This window comes from Megalops cyprinoides, chromosome 1, assembly GCF_013368585.1.
Source record: "Megalops cyprinoides isolate fMegCyp1 chromosome 1, fMegCyp1.pri, whole genome shotgun sequence".
In the NCBI taxonomy this organism is placed as follows: Eukaryota; Metazoa; Chordata; class Actinopteri; order Elopiformes; family Megalopidae; genus Megalops; species Megalops cyprinoides.
In genome coordinates this window covers 68,700,619-68,720,340 of record NC_050583.1, presented here as the reverse complement: position 1 = coordinate 68,720,340, position 19,722 = coordinate 68,700,619, and the positions used below count along the sequence as shown (strand labels likewise).

At 41.9% G+C, this 19,722-nt stretch overlaps 3 protein-coding genes across 6 annotated transcripts; 2 read left to right on the top strand and 1 right to left on the bottom strand.

Moving 5' to 3' along the window:
* Positions 1–1,195: 1,195 nt before the first annotated feature.
* Positions 1,196–6,169, top strand: sde2 (SDE2 telomere maintenance homolog (S. pombe)). The gene is made up of 7 exons (XM_036540684.1): positions 1,196–1,533; positions 1,732–1,849; positions 2,625–2,736; positions 3,572–3,741; positions 4,487–4,577; positions 4,877–5,303; positions 5,591–6,169. Exons 1-7 carry the CDS (start codon positions 1,432–1,434, stop codon positions 5,804–5,806), a joined length of 1,236 nt encoding a protein of 411 aa, XP_036396577.1. The 5' UTR covers positions 1,196–1,431; the 3' UTR covers positions 5,807–6,169.
* A 1,559-nt stretch (positions 6,170–7,728) lies between these two features.
* mtif2 (mitochondrial translational initiation factor 2) lies at positions 7,729–15,403 on the top strand. Of its 3 annotated transcripts, none has more exons than XM_036540638.1 (14): positions 7,729–7,786; positions 8,432–8,643; positions 9,519–9,633; positions 9,773–9,944; positions 10,340–10,500; positions 10,600–10,776; positions 10,891–11,030; positions 11,945–12,069; positions 12,308–12,512; positions 12,871–13,123; positions 13,612–13,752; positions 14,008–14,172; positions 14,555–14,695; positions 15,111–15,403. In XM_036540638.1, exons 2-14 carry the CDS (start codon positions 8,434–8,436, stop codon positions 15,278–15,280), a joined length of 2,175 nt encoding a protein of 724 aa, XP_036396531.1. In that variant the 5' UTR covers positions 7,729–7,786; positions 8,432–8,433; the 3' UTR covers positions 15,281–15,403. The 3 variants fall into 3 exon arrangements, with proteins under 3 accessions (XP_036396531.1, XP_036396523.1, XP_036396540.1); XM_036540630.1 differs by having other exon boundaries at positions 7,738–7,877; XM_036540647.1 differs by lacking the exons at positions 7,729–7,786; positions 8,432–8,643 and having other exon boundaries at positions 9,573–9,633; positions 9,826–9,944.
* A 554-nt stretch (positions 15,404–15,957) lies between these two features.
* On the bottom strand, positions 15,958–18,810 carry LOC118785768 (ubiquitin-40S ribosomal protein S27a). 2 transcript variants are annotated; one of them, XM_036540707.1, is made up of 6 exons: positions 18,734–18,810; positions 18,560–18,624; positions 17,666–17,720; positions 17,449–17,534; positions 16,899–17,030; positions 15,958–16,246 (listed from the first exon to the last, which is right to left on the bottom strand). In XM_036540707.1, the coding sequence occupies exons 2-6, from the start codon at positions 18,605–18,607 to the stop codon at positions 16,097–16,099; spliced, it is 471 nt and encodes a 156-aa protein (XP_036396600.1). In that variant the 5' UTR covers positions 18,608–18,624; positions 18,734–18,810; the 3' UTR covers positions 15,958–16,096. The 2 variants fall into 2 exon arrangements, with proteins under 2 accessions (XP_036396600.1, XP_036396593.1); XM_036540700.1 differs by lacking the exon at positions 18,734–18,810 and having other exon boundaries at positions 18,560–18,727.
* Between the last annotated feature and the right edge of the window lie 912 nt (positions 18,811–19,722).

Below are 19,722 nucleotides of genomic sequence, written 5' to 3'. Positions count from 1 at the left end.
TTGACCTCTTGACAGTCCCAAACCATGTGCTTAAAATGTACCTGGAATCCCTTTGTCACATAAATCACAATCCAACCTGGTTGCTCGCTACGCATGATATCTATCAATTGGTGTATCACTCATACTTTTAAGATTACTTTTCTCAACACCATATTTGAATGTGTTCACAATTTTTTTAGTACAGTGAATTTTAAGACTGAAAAAGGTCCATCCATTTTATACAATCACTGTTCAAGAAGATATAAAGAAGGGAATGGTATCTTACCTGACACAAAATAAGTAGCCTTTCCATTTCCATTCCATTTTCTCTGCTTCTTTTTACAAAGGGAAAATATCAGACAGACAGCTAGAATCTGCATTCAAATGTATTTTGGAAGGGTCCACAGAATGAACCACTATTATGGTTAAGTAGATGTATTTTACTGAACAGCCATATCTTCATTATCAGTCAATACACCTTACCCTCCTTCAATATACAACACTGTACAAGTATATCAGCATCATCAGAGAGGCAGAGCAAACTTTGAAGGCCTAAGAGATTACCTTTACCTTTCCAGTTCTGGAAAGTCCACTTTCAAAGCCAAATGGACACACCAACACATCAATCCAATTTTTCAGTTGATGTTTGTTGTTGTTCATAGTTATACTGTACATCGTTGACTATTTATCTCCTGATAGATGCTGTTGTTTATTTATTTATTTGAAAACTATAACTCTTGTACGCGTTATAGAATCACATTACCATACATGCGTGTCTACAGTCTACACTCTTAGTTCCTTGTGGGTTGTGCTCGTCCTCACACCTCAACATTCAGTCCAGTTCTGCACAGTTCAAGGACAGTTTGGTGGCTGTGAAATTTGTCCATAAGACTGGTTTTGTACATAAAGGTTGGGCTGAAATTCTAAATAATTTAGCTCTCAATATCCGGTTGAGAGACTAAATTTTTTTCAGGAACACAAGTTATTATTCCTAACAAATTAACATAGGACGACACCATTCTGATTACAAAATGGAATTTTTAATATACTGGTCATTAACTCTATGAAGTGTATCGTTGAATCTTGTTTGCGCTTCCCCCACGAACGCGACCCTCCTTGAGTGAACTCCAGATCGGTAGATGGCGGCAATGAAATTTTTGTCCAGCATACGGAACAACTGACGTAAATTAACGACAGACTACAACTACATAAAACAAGATGGCGAATGGCAGCTGTTTGTAGACGGTATTTATATAGTTGCCTGCTGTCTCTCTAGAACTCGAGATCTACAGAACATTTTGGTTGAAAACGTTAACAGAATCTTTGCTATCCGATACAGGAAGAATCACAGCGACACATCTTTGTCGATTGCTAAAGTTAACTAACGTTAGTGAGCACGCTAGCTTGACTGGCCGCTCAAAAACCAAGAAAAACAGTGAAGACGCGTAAAACATGGAAGTCCTTGTAACCGATCTTTCGTTTCGACTTTGTCATGTGTGCCTCTCCTCAGGCGCCTCGGTTGGGGATTTGGCACATGTCCTCTCTCAGGAACGGGTGAGTCTCCTCGGTAAAACTTGCTAGCTAGTGAACTAACGTTAGCCATATTTTGTAAACAAACGGCGTTACGTTAATTTAACGTCGATTTAACGTTAGCTAAGCATTTGTGTTTTAGTTAGCTACCCAACGTCATCGTATTTGCAAACAAGTCATATATATTACCACGTATAATGTATGTAACCACTGTTGCTTCAGGGAATTCCTACTACGGAGTTTTACGTGAAGAACAACGGACGGCTGTTGGGGAACAATGAGAGACTGCAAGAGGGAGTGTGGTACCGGATGGAGCCCCGGCTCTGTGGAGGGAAAGGAGGTAACGTTATCTAACTGTAGCAATAGTTGCTGAAGACTAAAACACGATTATTACTGCCCGTTATGGTGGGACCTCATACTAGAAGGACCTCCAATATGTAAGGGACTGCTTATTATATCAGAAATCCATGTTAGTCACTAACTAGGTGTAGCCAACGTTAGACCTCTCTTGGTCTCGCTTCACTGGCTCCCTGTAGCTGCCCGCATCATGTTCAAGGCCTTGATGCTCACGTACAGGGCAGCCAACAAAACTGCACCTACCTACCTGAACTCACTGCTGCAACCCTATGTTCCCTCCCCACTGCCACGCTCTGCTACTGAACTATCCAGAACTTTCTCCGCTGTTGTCCCCCGATGGTGGAATGAACTTCAACACTTCATCTGTTCTGCTGAATCCCTCTCTGTCTTGAAGAAACACCTGAAGACACAGCTCTTCTGCTCTCACCGGAGCACCTGAAATACTGCCCCCCCCAAAGCAACGTCTTGTGGCTCAAAACTGTCTGTAAAATAAAAAAGTAATCTAATAGTTGAACGCACTCTTAAGCTTTACCCGCTAGTTTGTACCTTGCCTAGCCAACCACAGAAACCTGGTCATGCAGTGCTTCAAATATTTTTGGCTCCTTTTGGTTTTTTGCTTATGTTGTACTCTACCTCACTTGTAAGTCACTTACAAAGCGTCTGCCAAATGCATGAATGTAAATTTACTAGAGCTGACGTGTGAGCATGGTTGTTTTCCCCAGAAGCATATAGTCAGTATTTTTTTTTTTCCCCGACAGGTTTTGGATCCATGCTACGAGCTCTCGGAGCTCAGATTGAGAAGACCACTAATCGTGAGGCATGCAGGGACCTGAGTGGAAGGCGGCTCAGAGATGTGAACCACGAGAAAGAGTAAGCAGCCGTCTTACCAGTGCCTTGTGAAATGAACTTGCTACATTATTTCTTGACCTAGCAACTTGTAGTAACCCAGCACCTCATACAGACTGATAAAGACACATTTCTCGCTTTTAACTGAGCTGCTGTGCTGGTATCCATTTCAGAGCTTCTGTCTCTTTTCAACTTTTTTAGCTATCTAATTTCTTAATGAAATAATGCAGCGGGCAACTTTTCCTGTAGCTAGTCTCTTTTTTAATGGTTTTCTTTTTCTGAGCAAATGTTTTTTGAGCTGGAAAACCAGAAGAAATTTTAAAATTCTCTGCTGTAGAATTGCTAGGAACTGACTTGCTCCTGCTGTGCTTTATCGCTGTGTTTACCTTTGGCTGTCAAATGACAACAAAGTAGTGTATTTATCCAAGAATACGTGTAAAAAATTAGTTAAGCTTAAAATGAAATGTCTTCATAGACCGCTATACTGTTATGTCTTAACTTTTGATGTCTAATACTTGTGGGAAATGCAGGATAGTCACTTAAACTGTTTAAAGGATAGAATTCAAAGAGTGCATGGTGGGTGTTTAGCGGTGGCCAAGTTACATTTACATTTACATTTATTCATTCAGCAGACGCTTTTATCCAAAGCGACGTACATAGGTTACAGTTCTTTACAATGTTATCCATTTATACAGCTGGATATTTACTGAGGCACCAGGGGGTTACCTTGCCCAAGGGTACAGCAGCAGTGTTCCAGCGGGGATCGAACCGGCAACCTTTCGGTTACGAGTCCTGCTCCTTAACCACTATGCTACACTGCCGCCCATTACCATGCGCATGTCTGCCTAACCGTGTACAGGATGGCGGAGTGGCTGAAGAAGCAGGCGGACCGCGAGGCAGAGAAGGAGCAGCGGCGCATGGAGCGGCTACAGCGCAAGCTGGCCGAGCCCAAGCACTACTTCAGTGATCCCGAGTATGAGAAACAGTGCCACGAGATGTCAGAGCGCCTGGAGGAGTCCATCAAAAGAGGTACCGCTGTAGGGTCTCTCAAAGCCTCGGACCTCAGGTGTTTGGGATTGGACATTTAGAATGTGCAGCAGAAAGCTTTGTTCATGTTTTGTTGACTTTGCACAGAGTTTCTGAACCCTTTGTCGTTGGGGCATATAGTGTTTTTATTTGAGCAGAGTCAGGTTTGAATGAGCTTGAATCCCACTTTGGATTTGACATCACTTCTCAGGGGTAGCGTTGGGGTGTTGTTGTAGGGAGTGGGGCTCCTAAACCAAAGGTAGCCGATATGATTCCCAGACAGGCCATTGCTTGGGAAAAGTACTGAACCTGAACCGCCTCAGATCCATTTATGTAAATGGATTGTGTAAATAAGCTTTAGGCTGATCAAGTCATCCTGAGTAAAGTCTTTGCAAACAATGCTGGAAGGATGTTCAAGTAACAAGGGTGTTGCAAGTTAAAATTTAAACCAAATTTAAGGGACTGATATGAGCAAAAATGTATTGTAGAAATCCTGTGGATCTTTTCACTTTTGTATTGCATTCTCTATGCAAAGTACTAAAATGTGATTAACTGATGATATGTTAAATATTGGTCAGTGCTCAATTAACCTTAAATCAACCCCATTAAAACCATCTGTAGATAAAAACAATGTATAAAGTGTGCCTCCAAGAGCCAGGGTAGAGAATGCTTGATAATAGGGATCATTCCACATTGTCATGATGAAATGGAATGCAAGTGTGAGTACCTGTGTGTTATTTTGTCAAAGGTATGCAGGCATCATCTAGTGGAGTTGCAGGGGCTACAAGGAAAAGGTCCTCTCCATATGAAGTGGAGTCTGGGAAAAGGAAATGTGATTGGTAAGTAAGATTTTGTGGAATAGCTCTCCATACCCTCCATTTCATAAGTAGCCTGGTAGACAGTTGTGAGACTTCAGTCGTTAAGAACATGCTTCATGACATTTATGTCCTGGACACAAGTGCTTCAGAGCCCATAGAAAAGGAAAGGTCTTCTGCTTTTCAGTTATCTTTGGTCTTACAGTTTCACAACTGCAGAAACAATGTATCTTAGATGGCATATTGGTCTGGGACATTGATGCTTCTGTAGCAGAGTCCCATTGAAGTTGACAGAGAGCACTGAGCTTGATTTGCCTCTTCAGGCTGGATGTGATCAATGGAATCTCGAGCTCTGAGGACGACAGTGACGCCAGCGATGGGGAGGCCTCCGCCACCTCCTCCTCAGCTGCCCACCCAACGAGAAGCTCAGCCGCTCAGAGCTGTGTGCCTCAGCGTGCTGCAGAGGCCACAGGGATCCCCAGCACAAACAGCTCCGGTGCCAGCACTGGGTCCAGCTCTCCACAGAGCAGTCCAGGAGAACCACACAAGGAGGAGGCCGAGGGGGAGGCTGCAGTTGTGGCTCAAGAGGTTGAGGCAGCTGTTGAGAGGGAGGCAGAGTCAGCAGCTGTGGCGCAGGAAGAGGCAGCAGCTCCAGGTTCAAGTGAAGGGTTCCATACACAGCAGAGCACCCCTTCAGACAGGAGCCCTGAGGAAACCTCTCAGCAAGAGGTGGCTGCTACACAACCTGCAGTAAGTGCTTGAATTTCATAGGTGGCCCACTGTATTTGTTAATCCATCTCAACACTACGTGGTTCACGCCTGTATGGTCCGGTTTTATTTCTGACAATTATGTGAGACCTGCAAAATACAAGAGTCCCATTATGTTACCACTGAACCGCACACATGTCCCTTAACATTAACTGAGTCTGGGTTCTGTTCAGAAGGTTTTGACAGTATGGTATACTTTTGACAGTATGGAATCAAAAGTCTTGATAGATTATTCTGTAGTAGTTTATGAGATGTTTGTCCCATTGCAGGATGACAGTCCTCTGGATCTGCAGGCGGTTTCCAGTGCTGCGGAGCTGGAGGCGCTGGGCTTAGAGAGACTGAAGATGGAGCTGGTGGGACTGGGGATGAAGTGTGGGGGCACATTGCAGGAGCGGGCTGCCAGGCTTTTCTCTGTCAGAGGCCTGTCCAAGGACGAGATCCCATCTGCCCTCCTGGCCAAGCCCACCAAGGGCAAGAAAAAGTGACCTGCCAGCGATGGATTCTACAAAATATTTTACATGTATCTGATCACAAGGGACATTTAATCCTTTTTGCAAATTTGGAATTTTTATTTTTTACACCAGTGAAATCCAGCTGAAGTGTAAGATGTTTCTGGAAAAATCTTTTGGATTTTGGATTTGGAAAGAGTGTAGAAATTAATTGCGTATTCTTTGAGCAAAATTAAATGGTCCAGTGTATACACATTTCTTTTCCAAAGTTGACATGATGGCAGTGTGATTACATCATAGGTTGTACGTAATCACTCTTTCTGGAAGTTGCTCTTATGTTTTGTGTTATATAGTAAAGATTTTTTTTTCCATAACTGATGTAACCGGTCTTTTATTTGTAATTTTTTTGGGGGGTAAAGGACCATTATGATGTCAACTATTTTGTCTAAGGTTATTCCCCAAAACATTTATATTAGAATCTCAATCTAAAAGGCTACAAGCTTTTTTAAGTGTAGTGAGGAAGACACTGATATGACCAACAGCAATTGTGTTTAGTGTATAGGGATATTCATATTTTATTGTGTATATCATTTAAAAGGCTGTCTGTCTTTTATTTGAGTTCATCTGCCTTGGATTACAGATCATATATGTTCCTTTATTATGCAAATAGTTCTTGTGTGAGAACACGTATGTAAGGGTGACATGACCAATTTTAAATTTATTCTAAATTTTAGAACTACCAAAAACACCCCCTGTAAATGGAACAAAACAGTTTTATAGTTTTGCGTCATAACATTCAGTAAAAATGAGGGAAGTCTACAACTGCAGTGTCAGTGACATATCTTGTATATATCACTGTTTATAGTTTTATGGTGACCAACTCAGTGCTGTGGCTTTGGACCAGAAGAACGTAACTCACATCCTACAAAAAGAACAGATTACACCTGTTCTTTGAATTCAAGAACATTGAGCAAACCTTTGAACTGAAATGTCATTAAAATGTGGACACCCTAAGTGTAGTTAAAGCACTGTATGTAATAAATGTAATTGAACTGTACATTAATTGCTTAAATATAGTTGCTACAACCAGCACCATACAAAGTTACACTGTCACATGATGCATGACATCATTAGTCAGGGAAAGCACCAGAAAGTGACATTTTTATTGACATGACATAGAGTGCCCTATATTTACATTAATACATTTGATACAGATGAACTAAAGAGATTAAATATGAAATATAAAATAAAGCATACAAGCACTGACTGAATTATGCTTAAAAACTGGAAAATGCTTTTCTCCAATATTAATACATTTGCTTGAAAAATAAAATGACAGGATCACAATTGCTCACATTCACAATTAATATTTTAAATAAAATCCAGCAAAAATTAAAATCTGCATCAACATGCTATGTTAATATTTGTAAATTTAGGGAACTTTACCATGGCCTCCAATCGTTTCTTGGGGTGCAAATACAGAGATGACACGCATTCTTAATCGCCGGCCATCAGCGCAGTGGTGATAATACAATACACAATGATGAAATCAGCATTTCAACCTAGGTATTGTATGAGTATAGTTGAGAATATTTTCGACCTAGATAATAACCTAAACAGAAGGTAACTGTTGAGTGCATTTTCTTAAATTCTGTATCGTAGTAGTCAGCGTCTCTCAGTAACACGAGTGATGTTCATTATCGTGGCAACAAAGTGTTTAAATAAACTTAGCCACGGTTCAAACATATTCCCTTGCAAAACACATGATGAAAAATGCAATAACCTATATTGTTTCATATGCTTTTAAAACTTACTTCACAACTACGTTAAAGCCATCATACACGCAACGTCCTAAACGTGTGCTGTGCTCATATTTACACACAAAACACGCCCAGACACACAACAATTTCCGGGAAACACGAACAGTTCAACAGGCGAATTGCATTATGGGAATTAGTGTCATGGCGGCGACCATGAAAACAGGCGGAATGACATCAGATCATGGCTCTTAAAAAGGCATGACTATATCAGATGTTTTATATGCCAGTCTTTTTCGGTAGCAATGAAATTATATATTGGTAATCGAAGGTGATATCGATATTAGGAGGTGAGTCTGGAACAGCAAGCTTTGTCACCTAGCCAGGTTCCTAATATGATTGTCACTACTTAGCTAGCTGGCAATCTCGATTGCAAGTGGCTTCATTTGTATTAGTGTGGCTAGCTAGCTATATGAAGCTGAATCAGTTAATATGATAACTAGATAAGTAAATTTGATTATTCTCATGTTTTGCGATGATTTATTTTGCTGTCTTAGCTGACAGTGGACAAATGGATGTCCTAATTTATAAGCTCCTGCAGTTTATATTATACTAATACTAATGTATTAGAGGCAACATTATAGCTAGCCAGCTACATTACTGAACACCAGGTGCCGTTTAGCAATTGGCATGTTCTGAACTTTGACATGCTAATTAAATCACATGTGGTGTGGAAATGCAGTGTCTGAGAGGAATATTATGCATTAAAACTATTTTGGGATGTTTTTCTGGGTTTATCATAATATAAAAGCATGATTTAAGTCATTGTACAATACATGTGAATCATCTGTGTGCACATGTGAAAGCTGAATTTCTTCCTGTGACATGTATGTTTTTTGTGTAGTGATGACAGGACTTAAAACCCTCCTCAGGCTGGAGCGTGTCCTCTGCTGTGGTGGGGTGATGAGCCAGCTGTGTGCACTGCGCTGTGAGGGAGTGCGCCTGGCACACTGGAGGGCGGCTGGCTCGCACTGCGTCAACCCCCTGTCCTCAACAGTCTGGCCCTGCACACCACCGACCACTTACCAGCTTACCCGGTTCATGGCCACCAAGCATGTAAGATTGGCTTATCATAAGCTGGGGGACTGAGAATGTGCAGCACCGATCCTGGAGATGGGCTTGTGTCTGAATCATTGTTTCAGACATATGTGCATATATGATCTTTCTCTCTAACTGAACCTGATGGGAGCCTCACCTTTTATGTCCTCCTCAAATGAATTGTAACAGTGGGTTTACGTAAGGATAAGAATATAAGTATTAAGTGTAGAAATGAGCGAATAAATGTAAATGTAATGTAAATAATAATGTAATGTAATGTAAATAAATGTAAATGTAAGTACTCCAGTCAAACAAAAAAAAAACACCCTAAATGATCCTAAATGATCCATGGTGGATATGGTTGTTTGGATTTAGTAATGACAGTAAATTTAGTCCAGATATGAACACTTTGGGACAGCAAAATAAGAGCACTGCAGCACTCCGTGATCTACTTGATTACTTTCCTGCAATATACATTCTCAACATTTGAAAACCCAGAAAAGTGTTTGGTTTGATGCATCATCTTATTTGAAATATGTAGCATGGCCAGTCATGTAAATTTATTCAATCAAATGTCCAAAATGTGTGTAGTCACAAATAGAGTCATACATTTACTTTGGTGTGTCAATATACATTAACTTAAGGATCATACATTTTATATGAGATTGATATATCCATCAAAACACTTTTCCCGGGTTAATTTCTAAATATTAAATGAACAAAATATTGTGAAACTCCATTTGGACACAGGTTAAGATGATTTGGCCTTATGTTATTAATAATTTTTCAGCAAACAGTCCTTTGGAGAAATGCCTTTCAGGTGCACACATAAGATTTTGCTGATTTGTTTTATATTGAATTCAGTTTCTCATTGAGACTTGTGTGCTCAACAGGGTAAAATCTCTGGGAAAGTTCCGAAGCCCAAACCAAAGCAAGAGAAACAGGAAGTGGAGATCAAGCAGCGAATGACAGTGTCTGAGCTGGCTCAAGCCATGAAACGAGATACAGGTATGCCTGACCACATAATTCCCAGTAGTCATATGTATATTTATGATTACTTATCTTCTGCCTTAAAAACTGGGCCATCAGATATAAAGATGATGAGCATTGTAATAGATGTAGAATTACTACTTACTTCTCTCTCAAGATCATGTTTATGAGGCCTTGCTCAATACCTCCTTCGACTTGGATTCTCTTGAGCCTGAGACCATGCTAGAGGAAGACTGGATCAAGGAGATTGTGAAGAGGTCTGGGATGAAATTTAAGTGGGCCAAACTGACAGAGGACAAAGTGAGGGAGAACAAGGATGTGGAGAGACAGTAGGTTTGATTGTCAAATCATCATTTTGATTCTATTAATGACTTTTCTTTGTGAAAATTCTCTATACTGCTTGGAAACTCTAAGCAATTGGTAGATGACCTACCAGCAGGATCATAATATAATCAAGTGTCTGGTGTCAGATATCATGGGTGGATTTATCTGCCCCTGAATCTGCTTTTTTCTGTATCAAGTGAGGCTGATATAACTGAAGTGAGATAGCTGCTTGATTCCAGATGACTACATACCTCATATCATGTTATTCTGCTTGGTCAATATAATGCATTTCGCCTGTAAATATATTATAATAATATAATGCACTTCTCCTTGCAGTGTGTTCTGTATGAAAGGCTGGTGGGGCAGCTTGGTGACCATGTGCATATGCCTGTTTTTCCAGGCCTCCCCCTGACCCAGCAGCGCTGGTCCCCCGACCCCCTGTGGTCACTATCATGGGCCACGTCGATCACGGCAAGACCACTCTTCTGGACAGCCTGAGGAAGAGCCAGGTGGCAGCCATGGAGGCGGGGGGCATAACCCAGCACATTGGGGCCTTCCTGGGTGAGCACAGCTATGGGTGGGCACACTTCAGTACAGCCACTGCATTTCTCATGACAGTTGTTTGTGACACCAGATTGACCTCTGTTTTGCCCTTTGCAGTTCAGCTGCCCTCAGGGGAGAGAATCACTTTTCTGGATACCCCAGGACACGCCGCCTTCTCCGCCATGAGGGCCAGGGGCACCCTGGTCACAGACATCGTCATCCTGGTGGTGGCTGCAGATGATGGGGTGATGAAGCAGACTATAGAGTCCATACAGCATGCCAAGAAAGCCAAAGGTACCTTGCAGTTTCCATTGAAGTATTATGATTTCTGTGGGACAACTACACTGTGTGGAGCTATAGCATTATCATCACTGTGTTGTAGTTGGTGCATTTCGTTGTGCTTTGCAGTGCCAATCATTGTGGCAGTGAACAAGTGTGACAAGCATGAGGCAGACCCATCCCGGGTGAAGCAGGAGCTGCTGGCCCATGATGTGGTGTGTGAGGAGTTTGGCGGGGACGTGCAGGCCATCCATGTGTCTGCACTGAAGGTCAGCCTTCAACCATCTAAACAGTTAGTTGCCAGCCCTCACGAAATATCAGATAGCTATAGTTGTACATCAACTCTGTATGGGGGTCATGGGAGAGCCATGTCCTATAGAGCTATGACAAAATAACTATTAAAACAAATTTTATTAGCTCCACCCACCCAGTCCAATAATGCATACCATATTTCCAATAGAACACTTCTGTTTCCAGCCACCCCAGCATTTCAGTTTTCACTCTCCATTTAGGTTAAGTTGTTATGAGTGTAAATTGGTAGGGTTAGGGTATATTTAGTTGTCTTGCAACTGGTTTTAACCACAGTTTGGTTCCTTTCATATACACTCCAGGTGTAGCTTGGTCTGGGCCGTATTGGTGGCCTTTCTGGGGTAATACTCAATATGGCTATGCAGAAGTTGGTGTGCTCGTTGTGATGTGGGAATGGTAATCAGGATTTTTTATTCCCACACACCTTGCATATTATTTAATTAAACAAAGCGAAGTGTGTTGTTTTTGTGCTATTTTGTTGCTGTGAGCATTGCAAAGAGACAAATAGCTGTCACAGTTTTTGTTTTGGGGAAGTGCAGATTGCAGCTTCTGCTACGTGCAGTTGTAAATCAGTTAATCTCTTTGATTTTCCATGTTTTGCTCATTTTCAAGGTTTTGCAAACCCACATTAACAAGTTATATTATTGGATGGCATGTAGATGCAAAATGAGGTAGTTGACATGTAATGTTGCTGGAATGGGTTTGAGGCTAATTGTCTGTTTACCTGCTGAAATTCAAGAAAAAATCCCAAACACAATCTTGAAGGACACCAGGTGAACATGGTACAATGCCGCTGTGCCTTAATGCAGAACGTCAATTAGGTATTCAGGTGATGTAGTTTCTTCTTTGATGGAGGCTTTTGTTCTTCCTGCAGGGGGACAATCTGCTGGAGCTGGCAGAGGCCACTGTGACACTGGCTGAGGTGCTGGAACTGAAGGCCGACCCCACAGGCCAGGTGGAGGGCACTATCATTGAGAGCCGCACTGACAAGGGCAAAGGGTGGGGGCGGAGTCTGACACTGTAACTCACTGAATGACAATTACAAGTAGTCACAAGCTGGATGTTTGTTGACTGAGAGATAAAAATGGTAACAACTGTATGGACATTTGTAGGTTGCATAAAAAAGTCCCACGCTGGAATATTCAACATTACATTGGCAATGAATGTTCTTTTTACTTTGTAGGTGAATTTACGTGTCTTGATTACACACTGACCCAGATCCCATTTCTCTCTATAGCCCTGTCTCCACAGCGATAATCAAGCGTGGAACCCTGAGGAAGGGCTGCACGCTGGTGGCGGGGAAGTCTTGGGCCAAAGTGCGCTTCATGTTCAATGAGAACAACCAGGCAGTGAGCGAGGCCGGGCCCAGCACTGCTGTTGAGATTGTGGGCTGGAAGGAACTGCCCTCTGCCGGGGAGGAGATCCTGGAGGTGGCGTCTGAGGTGAGACACGCTGTCAGCTCCGGCTGCAGCTTTTCAACACTTTGGCATTGCAATGCAGAGTCCCTTCGACTTCCAGCTTTGACTTCGACTCTGTGTTTAAGGGCTTTTTGGAAGTCCCTCAGAGGTCCAAAGGTCTGTGGTTTTCATTCCAACTTTTAATGACTTCACTAGCGCTGTTAATTGGAATGTTAACTTTAACAGACTGCTGTTTGTAGGTGATTAAGCAGTTGAAAGGAATTTTAAAATTTCATGCAAAAAACCATGCATGTCTAGGACCAATAGTTAAGTAATAGTTAAGTAATGCCAAACTGCAAACCCTCTAGATGAGTCCCATTCTGTTCATCCTCTGTCCTCCCAGCAAAGAGCACGAGAGGTGGTGGATTGGCGCTGTTACGTGGAGGAGCAGGACAAACTGAAGGAGGACATGAAGGCTATTGAGGCCAAGCAGCATGAGCACCAGGAGAGCTACAAGAAGGAGCGTGAAAGCATGGCCCACCTTTCCTGGAAGCAGAGGAAGTCTGCCATGTACCGGGCCAACAAGCAGCGCATGGCCTTCAGGCCCAGTGAGAGGGTGGAGAGCCAGGAGCTGACCTTGCCACTCATTGTCAAAGGTGCACACAAAATGGCACATCCTGTTTGTACAGAGCAACAGTAAATCCAAGCATGAGAACCACCCAGTAACCAAATGTACCAGGGAGACCATACAGGAAAACTTTACTTTAAGCTCTTTCCATGAAATTACCATGCTGTAGGGCTTCAAAATATTCAACAAATTCCTACCATAGTAATTTTGTACTTGAATCCATTTTACAATGTGTGCTGGAAAGGACATACAGAATGTTGATATTAACGCGTGTACACAGCCTGCAGGTCGAACTTGATAGGGATGGACAGAACACTAGTAGATTAGACATGATGAACGAATACTGTAATGAAGAATAGTATTGGAGAAGATATGCTTGCTCACAGAAGGTTCCATATGGACACAGAGCCATGTTTTTCCTTCTGACCATTCTTTTAACGACTGTGGAATACAGTGCGCTCACGGGCCTTTGAAAGTGTGCTTGGAGAAATGACCAGTCCTTGTTGCTGCTGCTAGGGGATGTGGATGGCTCGGTGGAGGCCATCTTGAACATTCTGGACAGCTATGATGCAGATGAGCAGTGTCAGCTGAACGTGGTGCACTTCGGAGTTGGGGACATCACTGAAAATGACCTCAAGCTGGCTGAAACGTTCTCAGGTAAGTCCTCTCTCAATAGCACAACTAAAAAATGGCATTTCGAAGGGATAGAACAGATGCATTATTACAGACCTCTCAATAACCACAGTAATTGATGTTACCGGATCTATAAGCTGCCCTCCGTCAGTCACCCATCCTGTGCCTTGCAAATGTTTTTACATAATCTTAAAATTCTTACAGTACTTTTTAAACTGTGGCTTCTTGTTTGTTTAGTGTAAATCTGGTTTCTGTCATCTTGTTTTCTCTGTTGGTTAGGCACCATATATGGCTTTAATGTAGCAGCCAGCAAATCTGTGCAGCAGACTGCAGCCAAGACAGGGATTCCTCTGAAGCTGCACCGGGTCATCTACAAGCTCATCGATGACCTCAAAGATGAGTTGAGCAGCAAACTGCCGCCAACCCTGGAGGAGAACGTGATTGGTATATAGCTCGGCATCAGGGTTTGGCCTTTAGCTGTAGTGAGCAGGGGTGGACTCATGGGGCACTAAGGACTGCTGTTAGAAACAGATCAGCTGCTTTCATTTAATATGTATATCAATATGGAGTTAAGAATAAAACTTGTGTTTTCTGGTAACTTCGTCTCATAATGAATTGCAGGGTAAGTATTTAGGTGTACATATCATTCACGCACCATGTTGGTGAGGCAGGGTGATTTATAAATGCTATGTATGTCACTTACATAACTTAACACCTTCTAAGGGGTAAGGATAAGTGTATCATTTAGTTAGTCTGGTGTGAAGGCATGTGAATACAGGCTTGTTTAACCTGAGATGTGCCCCGACCACTGTATTGCACTGTATAGGTGAGGCCTCAGTCCTAGCCACTTTTGATGTGACTGTGGGGAAGAAGAAAGTGCCTGTGGCTGGCTGCAGGGTACAAAAGGGACAGCTTGACAGAAGGATGAAGTTCAGGGTCATCCGTGGCCGAGATGTCCTCTGGGAAGGTAGATGAACTATGCAGGTTTGATGTGCCGGGTAGGCTCTCCTAGCATGGCAGCAGACCTTGTATTTAATTGTAAACAAATTCCCCAAGATGCGTTTCATTCATTCATCATTCATCATTCAACATTCAACATTCATTCATCTGGGTCCATAAAACCAGTTTTTGTACTTTTCCTAGCTTGCAAGGTCATTCTTGACAAAATTTAAGAGTACTTAAGTGTTACACACACATATGTTACAAAGTAGTACACTGGAATTTCATTTTATATGCGCAGTTTTTTCTTTAAAAACACACTGCACATAGACCGATCATGGGGGAGCGCATATTGCGTGCCAACAGAAAAGGGAGACATCTCCATATCAGCATCATACTTTCCCTAACATTTCCGTTCCCTGACTTGTGTCTTGCATCTGCAGGCCACTTGACAACACTGAAGCACCACAAGGATGATGTGCAGACAGTAAAGACGGGGATGGAGTGTGGGCTGTCCTTGGATCGAGATGTAGACTTCAGGCCTGGGGATGAGATTGTGTGCTACGAGGAGGCTGAGAAGCAGCAGAAAATCTCCTGGGATCCTGGATTCTAGCACTGTCGCTAAACTGAATATCCCTCCAACAATATGCTCAGCAGGAAAATTTCAGCAGAAGATGGTGTAAAATACCAGCATGTGTTTTTTTTATATGGCTTCAGCAGGCAATCATTTGAATGTCATTAAAGAAAACAACCATGTATTTAAAATTGTAAATACCAATACTTGTCTATGTTTAATTAAAATTGTGAAAGACTGATATAGTGCTTGTGAAGATTCTTCATTGAAATGCATTTGGGTAGTGCAGTCCAATCTTGATTTTAGAGGGCAGTAGTGGCGGCAAGTTTTGGTCAATCCTAACTTGACCACCCACTTCATTCAATGACAGTAACTTTAACTGACTTTAAGTAACTTTTAACTAGTTTTATGGGAGAATCACAGCTTCCAGGACCACAAAGAAAAGCAGTGCTGGACTGCTAAATGGAAAGTGAAAAACCTCCATCTATCCACAGTGAAATATGTGCATTAAATTTTTAAACATAATGTCTCCAATGAAAAATATGAACTTCACAAGGCCAAAGTTTGATCACATGCCCTGGGAATGAGATGAAACTCAAAGTTGAGACAGTTGAAATCAAACTGATTAATTACTAAGGAATCAAGTTATATTGTGTTTTCTTGACAGCTGTCATCTTGACATTACTAGGGAAATTAAATCTGTTTTGAGAATGGAGCCAGCGTGCAACACTGCTTTATTTTGCTTTTGATTACAGAATATAAAAAAGAGCTTCATTTACAATCCTACAGCAGCATGACATAAAAAAGAGCGGTGGTGAAGTGGTAGGCCAAAGCTTTGCTGTTCACAGTTCATTCTCACTTGTCCTCGGGCTTGTTGAAGCAGTAGGTGAGGCAGCACTTTCCGCAGTAGTGCCTGTCAAAGTGGCTGGCCATGAACACGCCTGCGCCACACTCGTCCGCCGGGCACTCGCGCCGCAGCCGATGGATCTTGCCATTTTCATCCACCTGGGGGTGGGGGGGGTGGGCAGGGGAGCAACTTGTGAGAAACGTCACGTGGTGGGAAGCGCCATGTATGGCCTGTGTAAAATGCCATGGCATTCCTAACACACTGGGCTTTGCCTTCCTTAACTCAGGTTGTAACAACATTTTAACCTGCCAAACATTTACTGTGTACATATATTCTTAAGTACCAGCAATTTTCAGTAACGCTAGCAGTAATTATGGTATTCAATAACATTACTGGCATTTAGCAGATGCCAGACTGACTTACATAGGTTCCAGTCCCCCCCCCCCCCCCCCCCAATGTCATCCAATTATACAGCTGGATATTTACTAAGGCAATTGTGGGTTAAGTACCTTCCCTAAGGGTACAACAGCAGTGCCCCAGTGGGGAACTGAACCACCAACCTGGAGTCTGGCTCCTTAACCACTAAGCTATACTGCCGCATTAACAATTAAATCAATTAGAGAACTGCCAAACCCACTAAAATTCAATTCATAAATGATTCAGCAAATTATTTAAGATCAATAAGGATGAAGATGGGCTACAATCTCTCCTTTATCATATACTCTTTTAGAGTGTACTTCTCTTGATTACAGCAAATTCTCCAGACCTCAACAGGAAAATCCACTTCCAGAGCTAGAACAGACGTTGTACCTTATAATACTTGAGCACGGCAAGCTTGACCTTCTTTCTCTTGTGCTTATTCTTCTTGGGTGTGGTGTAGGACTTCTTCTTCCTCTTCTTTGCACCACCTCGCAGCCTCAGCACAAGGTGCAGAGTGGACTCCTGCAGAGAGCATGAAAAAAATCATGGTGAGCATGTGCTCATGACAGCCAGGTCACTGAACTGGGCATCTGCAACAGTCTGGTCTGTTATTAAGATTAAAATTAATTGAATAAAAATTAAATATCTGAGGTCAGATATCAGATGGTACAGTACTGAGTCATGCAATAATCAATATTAGCTTGCAAGTCATTTATTACATTTAAATTGTATATTTAGATGTAACCTGCTGCAATGCAAAACACAGACACGCATGCATAAAGGGGGGCTTCACAACCTCTGGGCCTCAGAGCCTCAGAGCATGGAAAGCTAATTTGACGACCTATGTGCATTATAACCACAATCTCAGGATCCAAGCACTTCATATTTGCTTTGCCAAATGTAAGTGAGTCTGTGCTTTAAACAGGTGACAGACACTCACCTTCTGGATGTTGTAGTCAGATAGGGTGCGTCCATCTTCAAGCTGCTTTCCAGCAAAGATCAACCTTTGCTGATCAGGGGGGATTCCTAAAGAAGAATTAGCTGTTAACATAATCAGCTCCAAATGCAAGCTATACAAAGCAAGTGTCCTTCCATCTAAAGATGCCACTGTTAATACTGAGTGTATGTCAGGTAGTTCTTAAAAAATCCACCCTTACCTTCTTTGTCTTGGATCTTAGCCTTGACGTTTTCGATTGTATCCGAAGGCTCAACCTGTTGATTGAAATCAGATACTGTGTCATTCTGACAGTAACTTTAACTAGCAGCGTCACCCAGTTTAAGGCAGACACTGCAATGCGTCTCACCCATCCACAGTACCTACCACTTCTCTCTCATATTACGTCATACTTATATTCCGAGGCAAGAACAGATCTGTCTTTAAATTCAACAGGCAACCACCGGTCTCGTTTCAGCTAAATAGCTACCGTGTCAGGATAGCCAACATTAAACAAACTTGCATGGTCAACATTAGCTTTCGCTTGTTAAATATCTACGATTTTCAATAGCTAGCAAACTCTAATCTAGCTCCCTGTTACGATTTTCTCTTGGTTGTAACAAAATATTACGTAGCAACTGACAGTAGTTTTAATGTCTCTGCTCAAGCAAGACAGCTTGTTATCCATTAAGTACCTTGTTAGCGAATGCATGCAAATTGGTGTGCGAGTTGTTTCTAAGGAACAAACAAGTTCTAGAGAGTTTTTCACTAACGTAACGTGAGACAGATGATCAGCAACAAAACAGAGAATCGCCCAATAAAGGCCACACTGGCTATTTAATTGTAGTTGGTTAGCTAAGTAACACGACTGTGTCAGTGATGGTTAGCAGCCCATCGCATCGAGAAGATTTTTTCGTTATAACCCAGGCAGTGGACACACTTATCCAAATCTGGTCCCTCTTTGTTTGGGTTTTCATCAATACGCACGGAAATATTTATTGACAGCAGCTTCAGTAGCTTGTTACAACCATTACAGGTAGCTAGCTAGCAAGCTGAACGTGTTTTTACGATATTGAAATCGTACTGTCACGTTACTGCCTCACTTTCTGACACCCACCTCTAGGGTTATAGTCTTCCCCGTGAGTGTTTTCACGAATATCTGCATTTTGGAGTCAGATCCACCTGCAGATATGAATATAAAGCATTCCACTGTAGAGTTGGACAACATACAGTTCCGACATGAACAATTTATTTCACAGTTTATTGCGGGAATTAGGAAGCCATCACTCACAGCCGACCTCCCGCTAATGGCGGACCATGAGAAGAGGGCTTTTCAGATGCAGCATGGGGTTTTAGCAGGGGGTGGCGTGGTGTCTTACGAAATGCCTGTATGGATGTATTTTAAGCCATATTCAACAGCTGGTGTCCGCACACTGTTTTAACATTTATTCCGCCTGAGTAGTTCAATTCAACTGTTATTTGTGGAAAATGAATTATTGCTGTCAACGCCTTAGTGCAAATGGAAGTGCATGTTATTAAGAATTTAGTTTCTTCACGTTCAAGTATAAATAGAATGTGTTGCAGTTTAAGGCGTCCATCATATACTTAGAAATCTCAATTGCTGTTCTTTTTAAAACATGGAGTGTATTCTTTTGTTGTCACAATTATTGATATTAACATTTATACCCCAAATGTCACAATTACAATTCCAGACACCAACAATTAATTCGTATAAACACAACAGTATTCTACATATTACACGGTATTGCATATCGTATAGCGGTTTCTAAACGTCCAGTCTGCACCTGATTAGTACACATTCTCATTAGTGAAATTTGCAGTAATTGTTGATGTTAATAGAAATTTCCCAGGTTGTAATTTAATATGACAAACCTGCAAACAGGATCTTTGTCTGTGCTCTTGGAGTCTGGATAGACTAGTTAGAGTATTGTGTCTACTTAAAAACAGGGATACGCTAGCCTGAGTTATTACTCTGCTCTGCAGTTCCAGCTAGAGTACTTATCATACATATTCACACCATTGCTCTGCTGCTACGGTATTGTTAGTTACCATATTTGAATATATGTATTCACTAGGTATCTGCTATAAACTCCAGAGCATTCCAGTAAGGGCCAGAATCTATGAGATATGGTAAATTAAAATGTGGACAGAGTGTGAACTTGGGGACAACTGATTCCTCTGCAATGCATCTGCGCTGCTCTTTTCTGTCAGGCTCCTTACATTAAAAACCAACTGAAAAAGAATGTTCTCACAATGAAT